The 11,798-nt window shown below is 38.1% G+C and overlaps 1 protein-coding gene across 1 annotated transcript in view; it reads right to left on the bottom strand.

The window, feature by feature from the left end:
* Window positions 1-5,528: 5,528 nt before the first annotated feature.
* The window catches only part of LOC102370516 (sodium channel protein type 2 subunit alpha-like), a gene marked incomplete at its 5' end in the record, with an annotated part of 86,768 nt that continues 80,498 nt past the window's right edge, over window positions 5,529-11,798 (bottom strand). Inside the window, 3 exons of the mRNA XM_025194544.1 lie at window positions 5,529-8,652; window positions 10,464-10,734; window positions 11,155-11,259. Of these exons, the coding sequence (XP_025050329.1) occupies window positions 7,469-8,652; window positions 10,464-10,734; window positions 11,155-11,259 (1,560 nt within the window). The remainder of the gene's footprint in view (window positions 8,653-10,463; window positions 10,735-11,154; window positions 11,260-11,798) is intronic.

Genomic DNA, 11,798 nt, shown 5'->3' with positions numbered 1-11,798 from the left:
TCAGCAGGACAGCAGGTGTATTCCACCTAAACACAGAGAATAATTCAGCAGTGTTCAGCAGAAACATTCCACCTCGCACATTTTAAAGCCATCAAAAGGTTAAAGAACAACAGGAGTGACGCAGTGATCCATGTCTGTGCTTGATCAGGGGGCACTCTAACTTTCTGCATGCCCATGACTCAGCACACTCATGATGTTTCCTTTTAATTGCATACTCATTACCTATCATAGCTTGTGGTAGGAACTGTAGGATTTATACCATTGTTCATCTGTATGTTAACAGAGGTGTTGCTTTAGCATAGATCCTCTTGTCATTCAAAGATACTGCTGTGGATAAGAGACTGCTATATATTTTAGAAATGTAACACGTACCACGTGATGGGGGTTGCCATGGTATCTAAAAGCATGACATTTTTATAGAATACAGAAAAAAAAAATCCCGCACAAGTCTTTGGCCACTTATAGAGTGTATATTATAGAGGTCTCACTACTTGGTTAAAATTCAAGCTCAGAAAACAATTCTCTGCATTGCAGTGCTTTGTATATTTTAACAGCCAAAACCCTGTAACAATACCATTAAAAAAGTATATAATTGTTAAACAAATATTAGACATTAAGAACACAAACAATTTACATTTTACTTAGAGAGAAAAAATTATATATAAATTATGTAGAAAGCCAATTATGTGTATGATGGATAATAAAAAATATAAGAGCAGAGAGTACTTGGCCCAGTTGCCTTTTTAGATGTTATAAATTGATTATGAAGTGTCTTTCCCTATTTTCATCAAACCTTCTTGCAGCAGAGATCATGTGTGCTTCTGTGTGCAATTTCCTTTCTCTCTGGAGAGAAGAGATTGTGCCGCAGTTTACTTTGCTTGGGTTACACTGCAGTATGATTTTTTTTAAGGCAGGCACTAGAACAGAACTATGTTTCATGGTGAAACAGCTCTGGCTCAACAGTGGAGAAAGAAAAATATTAAAAATGTGAAGGGATGGAGGCTGTGTACTGGATCACAGATATAAAACCTAGCTGTGTTTTGGGGTCAAAGAACAAAGTATTTCAACATGATTCTGCTGCTCTTCCCCCCTGCCTTCCCTCACCGCCCCCAAAAAATGTTAATAACGCAGAGGCTTGGCAGCCATTAAATATCCTGTACTGCAGATGTAATTTTTCTCTTAATGTACCTTAAAGCCAGAAAAACTTTTGTGAATTATTTTTATAGGAAGAGCAAATTAGTAATTTGCTAACTCCAAAACAATCAACATATGAGGGCCTTTGGTAGGTGATTTTTAATGCTACTTCGTTGTTTTTGTCTGCCTGGTTCCTAATCACAGTAGGTACTTGAGTCCTGTGATTATTTTAGATCAGGTTTTTTTTCCTTTGGTTCCTATAATAAAAGCAGAAGTTGTCTATGGAATTTTCCAGTGTATTTTCATAGGCACAACTGCTGTATTTCAGCAATCTCAAATATATCCGGCAGTTTCCTACCAGTGCAGTCTGAGTGCTGCATATAGCATTACAAGCTGCTGTAAAACCTGAACCTGGAAGCAAAAGTGCTCTCTACAAAGCACAAATAATACCATTTTCACATATCAGCATCGTCTAAATTGCTTTGAAAAGAAACAAAGCATAAAGCTAAAAGTTTTATTAATATCTCTATTTTCTTCACTAATATTTAAATCTTTATTTTATGTACTGATTTCTTAGTAGACTAAATCTAAGACAGAAACCAGAGAATATCATAGTGAGCTGGCAGATGTTTGTGCCCTCAACAGGATGGAACTAGAATTGCCGAAATATTTGTTACAAGTTCTAACGTGGTAACAACTGTCGGAGGATCCTTTTCGTCCCCATTTTTTTTAGCGCAAGTAACTGAGCTTGTGCTAAATGGGTGCTTCCAAAAGCAAGTGACTGCTGTAATGTTTCTGGTGTGCAATGTTGACAGAAGAGGGAATCCTCAAAATTGTGGCTAAAAAAATAAGGGGTGAATTCTAGCCTGAAGTCAATAAGACTGTTGTCATTCATTGAACAAGGCCAAGAACGTAACTTCTTTTCTCTTGTACTAGTAATCGTTTTCTAGAGGCTTCATAAGCTCTTCCCTATGAATCAGTGGTAGACGTTACATTGCCAGTGTAGTTAAATGAAACTAATTTGGAACAGCATACAAGAGGAGGAGGAGCATTTCCCTCCGTAACTTGAAAGCTTACCCTAGCACTTCTCTGTGTGCTAACAAGAAGAGAGCACAGCAGAAGTTTCTGGACTCTTGGGTGATATGCCTAACATTGGGACAGCCACTAGTGTTGGAAAATCTTCCTTTTTCACTTTTTGAACTAACTAGATCCCAGTGGCACATGATGCTACGTCGCCGTAGCAACACACTACAACAATGTAATGTCTGTGGGCAAAAACCATGATGCTGAAGATGTGTTGCTGTAGTTACACACTCCCTCAGTATAGTGCATTGCTACAGTGACACAACAGCTAAAAATAACCATGTGCCATGCGCACGGTGCAGTATGGGCTGTTACTGCATCATCATTTAGTACTTCCTTTTGGAAGCACAGTGACAATGGTGCCGTAGGGGCATGTGTAGATGCGCCCCATATGCACTATAGCCTATTTTATCTTCATAAAGTCAAATCACTTCTGAATGTCCTAGAATCATTTCTAAGACACCTTATGTGGCATACATTTATTTAGATAGGCATTTGTAACATACTTTCATTGCTATCAATAGGAATTACACAAATCTAAAAAAAAGTCAGATGTTGAGATATTGTGTCGTAACCAAAAAAAATGAATATGGACAAAGGTTACATTTGTACTACTTCAACAGTTGAGCAGGCAGATTTGCACCCCCTACAGGGCTACAAAAATAGTGTTTGACAATCAGCTTATAATTGGGATCAACTCTGGACAGCCCTGGTCTCCTCCTGGCCTGCGAACAATATTTTTGGGACTGGCCTGGGACAGCCCTGGTCTTCCACCAGCCCAGGGCTGCCCTGAAGGTGAGGGGAAGAGATCAGGGCCTCCCAATAGAGGCTGTGGTTTAAAGTCCTTGGTGGGGTAAGCTCTTCAGCCCCTATTTTTCCATTGGGAGTCCCAGATCCCCCATGCCCATCAGAGCTGCCAGGTGTGAGATTTTAACTCCCAGGGTGGGGAAAGCCCTCCAGACTGCTGGGGCTGACACTCAGCTGATTGTTAGCCCTAGCCCAGATAGTTCAGGGTCATAAACTGGACCGGAGACTGCCCTGAGCCCCTTCTGATTTTCAGACAGTCCTGCTATGGAACCTGCTAGAGGCTGGGGACTTCCCTGAGCCCAGGACAGAGCTGCCCCCTCCCTGATCTACAGGATTGGGCTGGGTGCACCTCCACAATGGTGCGATTGGAATCAAAGCCATTTTATACCTTATGTCAAACATTACACCTCCTGTCCTGCCAGAAGAGTATGACAGGAGGCATAATATTTGGGATGCAGCATAAAATTTCTCTAATCCCAACAGTACTGTTGTTTTAATGTCTGCCAGTGGCCTTAGGTAGTTGTTTTGTTAATTCACATTTAGAAGAAATAATGAATCAAATAAATTGGAAGTGTTAATCAGTGAATTTGTACTTAGGTCTATTTTTAAAATTAATTTATCAGCAACCAATGATGCATCTCCAACCTCTAATGATGAAGAAGAAAGATTTAAAAAATAACCCAAACCATTAAGATTGATTTTCTTCCTCTCCAGTGATTTATTCACGTTTAGAACTTGTGGGGTTGTATCATGTTATCTCTTTCACAGCACCCAGAACATTGTTAACAGCAACAACTACTAATAGCTTACGGCACTACAGCACTGGCCTGGACTCTAGGCAAGTTGCAAATATAAAAAAATAAGCATGAAAGAAGAAATACAATTTAACATTTGTAACTTTTATGGCATTTGCTTTCATAATTCGTTTTTCTTATTTTTCCTTAGGAGTTCATATAATGTTTTGTGGAAGATGCCGTACCAATCGTGTTGCAGGCTGGAGTCCCCTTTAAGGCCACAGGCTTTGTAAAGCATGGGCATCAGCAATACAAAAGCAATCCCACACTGTTCCAGCAGTGTGCCTCCAACTTAATCTGAAGGGACCTCTGTGGATATGACAAAAATTGCAGAGGCTATGCCCATTTAATCCTAAACACAATGAACAGGTGCCTCATCACTTACTTTGTGTCATGAGGCTGTCCATTAGAAACTGAACCAAGACTAATAATTCATTACATATGATTTAAAATATATATATCAGATGATAACAAATGTCTGTCAATACTGGCATAATCCAGAATATATCTAGCCTCATCACTAAAAAGAGTTCCCTGTTATTTTAATAAAAACCCATGAATTAATTTGTATTAATATTAGACAGTAAAAAACACAAAGACTTAACAAATACAGAGGATAAAAATTTAGTCTTTATTCTTTTGGCTTATGAGCAATGTAGATTACTGTTATTTATGGTAAAACATTTTCCTGCATGCAGTTCACCAATACACTACAAGTCAATAGTTTTAGAAAAAGAATGAACCTATCTTTAATTTCTCCTTATGCAAAAATCACAAGATATCCTACTCTGATTGGTTATACATGTTCACAACTTCGCTCATGTGGAAAAAGCTGTGGATTCCCAATTATATTTAGAACAGTTCTAGTAAAAGGTGAATCAACAAGAATAATTGTCTATGTAAAGAAATGCTGGGAAAGAGCAAGAGTTCCATGATTAAGACTACCTTGAAACTTGATGCAGACAGTGCTACGAATTCAACATTTTTAAATTCCCTTTCAGCTTCTACATATAAAGAACAACCTACTCAGGGGTAAATGAACTATGGTTCCCATTTTATTTAAAATTACTTCAATATTAAAATAAAGTTCCAGTATAATAACCAGAAACTTACAACTATCCATTCACTTCTTTGTATCTGAAGCTTTTCAATGGTGTGTCTTGGATAGAAGGAATAAAAATGACTGTGATAACAACTTGAATATAAGTGTAATTCCTCATTATAAGTACAAAATGCTAAAAATAAAGTGATTTTTAAAATAATATTTTAATTTTATTATAAAACTCTTTTCTAAGCCCATATTTTCATCAAGTTAAGCAGTTTACTTGTTTTGTATAATCTGGTTACATACTATATGATCAATTAAAAAATCACAAAAGAAAATCTAAAACAGTAGCAAACTATTGCTTACTGAGACGAATGAACTCTTGGTGAACAACTGTTTCACTGCCACTGACACAAGGCTTCCCCTATTAGCCTTCTAAGCTTTGGAAGGTGTAAGATACAGCAGCAAGGGCAAGGTAAGCATGCATCAGTGAGTGCAGATACCTCCATATGTTTATACTAGTAGAGAATATTGGATTGTATCTATAGAAAATTTATAAACTACACTTATTAAGGTACATATTTGATGCAATAAATACTGTGCTCAGGTCATTATTTCCTTGCTCAAACATGCACCACTGTGAGCTATTTAAATAACAGGGGGCATTTAGTTATTGAGTACAAGGTTAGTCTTTCTGGGAACAGAAGACATCTAAAACAACATTGCAGAATAAAGCAGAATAACTATATCCTTTTGGTCATTTTGGTATTTTAGGGAAGATTAATTTCATATAGTAAAAAAAAAAGAAAAAAAGAAAAAAAAAGAACTAAATTCCTTGACTTACATCTTTTCTCACATCTCCCCCATGTACAACTGCAACAGGTATTGTTAGCCTGAGGTATAAATCAAGGCAATACTTGTCCAAAGGGTACTATTCTTTCCTACTGATTTAAACTTGCAACTCCATTTTTCATCTTAAATGGTCTATTCCCATTGAAAATAATCATCATAGGTTGTAGATCCAGACCCTGGATGAAGTATGGACTGCATGACATTAAAAGGTCTATGTTTTAAAAAAAATCATCATTCTATATTTTCAAATCCATTGTGCAACTCTGTGATCTTTATGGCTACTCTACAATACAAATATTTTTAAAATATATCAAAATAAGAGCCAATTTGAAACCTGGAAGTAGCAATAACTCTGCTGTTCTCTGACTTCATACTTTCCCATGCATGAGCTACAAGTACAGCATGCCTTCATGCAAATGATGTCTACCCGAACATGACAGAAAATCAGACTATAACAACTAACCAATTACATACTTCAAAAGAATCTAAACTAATAAGAAAAAATGGAAACTAATAAACTCATTCTGTACCAACATCTAACCTTCTTCCAAGAATTGACACCTCTGCTTTTATTTACTGATAACTTGCATTTACTGATATTATGGTCTTCTGTCATCTTTTTGTGATTGCTGCTCTGATTTAGTCTGTGTACACACATTCATATAATCTGGGAGAATTCTCTCAGGTTTGTTCTTATGGTAAAAAAAAAAACCCCAAAAAAACTGACCCAGAGCCACATGTACAGACATTTGAATGTTGAGACCCTGAAGAATGGAGAGCTTGTAGTGCTAACACTGTGCAGCTGTGGGGACAGACACACACACACACACACACACACACACACACACACAGTGTGTACTGTGTACACATCTCAGTATGTTCTGCAGGCTCCCTTAATCTGCCTGTTAACACATAGTAGCAGTACATAGGGTAGCCTTGATTGGCTAACCCAGACTGCTCAGGATCAGCTTGTATTATCAGTATGCACAGACATTTGCACTCCCAGGATAAACTCTTGTGGAACTGATTTAACCCTGGTTGTTCCCATGTTATTTTTTCCTGGAGCAGCCATTTTCACTCTGGGAGAAAAAGCCTGAACTTCTATACTCCTGTGGTTTCTACTGGGAGTGCAGCAACTCTCCCAGGAGAAACTAACAGTTTGTACAAGGCCTCAGACACAGTGGTATAGGGGGATGGGGCGTGTGTTTTAATAATCTTGAAAAGAATCATAAACACCTCATTATTCCATTAAAATAAATAGCTGACATGGGTATATTTGTGAAAGAGTAATGATCTCTTCTCTACATAAAAAAACCAGATAGAACAATCTGAATTAAAACAAATGTTTGTACCAACAAAACTTTTTACAACACTGGGACAAATGTGGCAGTTGAAATGCACACAGTGGATACAACTGCTCCACTAACGTATTTTTGTTAACATACACATAATTATAATTTTGCACCCCTTACAATGGTCCCTACAGTCTGAGTAGCCATTTTGTGTTGTCTCTTCATTAGGGCCAACTGGTCATGAAAACTAATTTCCTGGAAAGGTTGTTGCCCTCGTTACAGAGTCACAGTTGGATAATGAGGAGCCACTGTCTTTATATAGGCACTGACCTTAAGTATGTGGGTATATTTGTAAAAATATGTCAGTTTGGCATAGAGCTCCCAAAAGAGTCCTATTGACAAAAATATCACCATCTCAGGCTGTAAACAATTTGTCATGAACAATTTGTCTCTGTCTTCTTTCACTTTTTACTTTCCCTGATATCTTTATCTCTGTCTTCTTTTTCTGATTTGTCTTTTTCATATTTTTCTTTGTCTGGCTTTGTTACACTATCATAGGATGGTGGAGAGGTTGTGGATGAGGTCATATCTGTTTTTTCAGGACCGGAATTTTCATTCAGCTTATCGATAAGCATATCTTCTTTCATAGGCAGATCAACTTTATCTTTGCTATACATAAATGAATTTTTTTTCACTGATTTCTTTAAAAGGTATAGTCTATAAGCACGCTGAATAACAGTAGCAGATACTTCCTCTTGTTTTCTTTTTAATGTGGTTGTAATTGGTTCATAGGAGACTTTGGAAGGATTTGCAGTCATAAAACGTTCTTCCATTTCTATTCGAAGTGCATCTGTTTCATCACTTTCACCCAAAACACGTGTTGTAAAAGCAAACAAGATGTCCAGGCAGTGAATTCTGTCACCACTTACTATGGGCAGATCCATTGCAATAAGCTGAATTATATTTGGTTTTGGTAAATGGAGAGGAGGATCCAGTGAAGATGCAAAATCAGACAGTTTACTAAACTCTATGAACTGTGTTGCATCTGGATCAAACTTTTCCCAAACTTCATAGAACATTTCAAAGTCATCCTCACTCAAAGGCTCAGCACTTTCTTCAGTTGCAACACTGAAGTTCTCCAAAATTACAGCAATATACATGTTTACTACAACTAGAAATGATATGATAATGTAACTGACAAAAAAGAAAATCCCAACTGAAGGGTTACCACAGTCTCCTTTAACGGAGCTTCCAGGGTGAACTCTATATGGGTCACAGTCTGGTTCCCCACTGTTAAGAATTGGTGCTAACAAGCCATCCCAACCAGCAGATGTGGTAATTTGAAATAGGCAGATCATGCTGTTGCCAAAAGTTTCAAAGTTGAACATGTCATCAATCCCAGCTTCCCTCTTAACATAGGCAAAGTTGGACATTCCAAATATGGCATAGATAAACATGACCAGGAAGAGCAGGAGGCCAATGTTAAACAAAGCAGGAAGAGACATCATCAAAGCAAAAAGCAGAGTGCGAATCCCTTTAGCTCCCTTAATGAGTCGCAGGATTCGACCAATTCGGGCAAGTCGGATGACTCTGAACAAGGTGGGGGACACGAAATATTCTTCAATCAAATCACTTAGATACATACCTGTAAAACAAAAACACAAATGCATGTAAGGAGAATATATTTCTACTAATTTAAATTTTCTACTATCACAGAGAATAATTTAGGACATGTTGCCAGCCTTGGCCATTTTCAAAGGCCCTAGGCCAAGCTGCAGAAGTGTGGCTAAGAAGAAGGCCCCAAAGCCTGTTTCTGAGTGACTGTAGTGTGAACCTTTGCAGATGTGGCAACTAGCTTGGTCAGCAAAGTAAGAGAAGCCATCAAACACAATTAAACAAAGCACGAGGCCTGAAAGGAGATAAGGGGATAATGTATTTGGATTAAGTAATCCAAATACATTATATCATAGCTTCATCTTAAAATAATAGTAGTGACTGATGTAACCAAATGTATTAGAAGCTATTTCGCTACGATAGATATATTTTTGTTAAGATGCATAGATACTTTGTAAAAACACAAATAACCCTTGTCAGAGACCATAAACTAAGATAAAGAAGAAACACGGCAGTATTGAACAGCACTCAATGGGGAAGGAAAGGAGATTAGAAACCCTCCCTCTTTCTTTCCTAAGGATATAAATCCCAACTAACCGGCAACTTCCAAGTCCATAAGAGATCTGGTTTAGCCTAGTTCCAAAAGTTTCATTGAAACAAAGAAATTTAAATAAAGCCTATTGGGGATCATTTATTAGAATATTAGAACCAGTCATCTATAAATATTGGGCATAGGCTAAAGGGAAATTTGGAGACCTCAGCAAATTCAAAAAGCCCCCCTGCCAATCTGTGTGCTACCCTCCTCCCATCTCTCAAGTCTCCCCAACCAGTATAGATGAGAATCTATGTTGTGCTGTCATGGGTAGTGAGATAGATTTTGGGATAAAGGTTTGTATCCATGTTTTTATGTGCAAGCAAATAAAAAGGTTGGGCTGTACACCTGTTTCTGCCTCTTTTATCAGTAGCCTACCCACAAGGTTACCTGTAATCTGGGTTACAGACTGACCTTATCTGTTTTTGGTGAAGACTATGAATAGGGAAAAAACTAAAAATGTACACTCTCAAGTTTTCTTAATATCATCTACTAAAAGCCATTACACAGGTTCTGTTTCCACTTTAACTCTTTTTCACTATGTTATGAAAAATTAATGGATATTAACATTAATACTTAACAGAAGTTCTGGTACTGAGAATAGTAACATAGGGTGAATAGGGAGTAGGGAGAATAATAACATAGTAGAATAGTTAGGGTGACTATACATCCTGATGTCCTGATTTAGCTGGGACAGTCCCAGATGTTGAAGGCTCGTTCTGGCTGGTAGGTGAGACTTGGAGGTGTTCCTTTGAGGTGTTCAAGAGGACGCTAGCTAAGCACCTCATTGAGCTCATTTGAACCCAATAACCTCCTGCCCATAGTAGGGGGCCAGACATCCAGGTCCCTTCTGGTCCTTTGATTCTATGATTTTAATTAAAACGAGTATCCCGGAAATATAGGGGCATGGGCTGCATTCTGGAAGGGAGGCAGAGAAGCACAGCATGACAAGTAGGCTTTGCTGCTTCCCCCCATTCTCAGTGCACCATGCCACCCCAACCCTGCCTCTGCCTGTAGCTGCTGACTTTGGAGGGTTGGGAAAGGGAGGGGGGTGCTCAGAATTCCTGTTCTCCCATATAGTCATCCCAATTATAATATTTCTTATTTAGTGTAGAATCAAAGGAAGTGAAAATTACCTGTTTGACCTTGTAATTTTGATTTATTAAATACAAATTTAAAAGGTGGTAGCATACTTAAAATATTTTTTTATCCTTTCATTACATTCCTTTTTGAACATAAGTAGTTCTTACCTATTATGGAGAGAATGACAACTACAAAATCAAAAATGTTCCAGCCTATTTTGAAGTAATAATAACGGAGTGAGAACAGTTTCAGGACACATTCTCCAGTGAAAAGGACTATAAAGACCACATTAATCTGGTCTAAAACATCAGTCACTTGTTTACTTTGTTCATCTGTTTCTACCATCATTGTGACCATGTTAAGGCAGATAAGAATCATGATGGTGATATCAAATGCTTGCTTTGTAACAAGATCGAACACCAGACCTTGGAACTTGTTCTGGAAAAAATGAAAGAGTGGGTGATACAATTACAGATACAAAATACACATTTTATCTCCACCCAGAAATATATAGGAAGAAAATAGCTGAGGAGATCTAGTTCAGAAAGGAACTCCCCAGTGTAGTCCCTTTCTTTTTTTAAGGAATGGGAAAAACAAGAGAAGCATAACATCTAAAAATAAACAAGCAATCAAAGCAGAAAATAAGTCTGTCAAAATGAAATGCCCCTCAAGAAAATGGATTGGTTTTGTACTTCCTGAGAAAGACATCAAGCAGAGATTTAGATATGATCTTAACATATAGAAAGATGCATGTATTTCCATTTCTAGCCCAAAGATGCCAGAAATGTTTAATACTTAGCTTGCAATTTTGATTTGTTCCCGAATCCAGATGACAGAAAAAACAGGTGGCATTCTTACCGCTGGCCTAGGTATAGGTTTTTGTGGTTTCTTGGAGCCCAGTTTTTTCATTGCATTGTAATATTTCTTCTGTTCTTCTGTCATGAAGATGTCTTGACCTCCAAGGTAAAGTAGTGAAATAAAAACTAATTACAACTATACCTTTAGAGACATGAATTCACTAAGTGATGCAAATAGAAACATAAAACTCATAGGGATCTCCAAGGACTCCACTGCCATGCTTCTGCAGACAGTCTTTCATATAAAACTCTTTAATAAACTTATTTGACTCCATCTTAAAAGCAGTTAATTTTTTTGCCCCACTACTCCAGTTGGAGGGCTGCTTCAGAATCCAAAGCCTAGAATGTTTAGGAAACTTCTAATTTTCAGCCTGCATAGAAATATTAGGACTGTGAGAAGAGGGAATTATTCATTTTGGATTCGGCTGATTTGGAGGACAGTGATTTGATTCCAGTTGGTAAGTCTGTTGGGGTTGGGGGAGGAGGGAGGGAAGGACTGAGGCTGGGACAAGCTGCCCAGCCGGCACGAATCGGCTCGTTACTTGGGGAGAGGGGCAGAGGGGTGTGGGTGCGGCAGCACTTGGAGCGGGGGTCTGCTCTGCTGCTGCTTGCCCAGCCAGGGTGGGGGGGAGATGGGATGTGGCC

The sequence above is a fragment of the Alligator sinensis genome, unplaced genomic scaffold, assembly GCF_000455745.1.
Source record: "Alligator sinensis unplaced genomic scaffold, ASM45574v1 scaffold1414_1, whole genome shotgun sequence".
Lineage (NCBI taxonomy): Eukaryota > Metazoa > Chordata > Crocodylia > Alligatoridae > Alligator > Alligator sinensis.
Note: the sequence above shows the minus strand (reverse complement) of the source record. Positions and strands in the feature narration are given on the sequence as shown.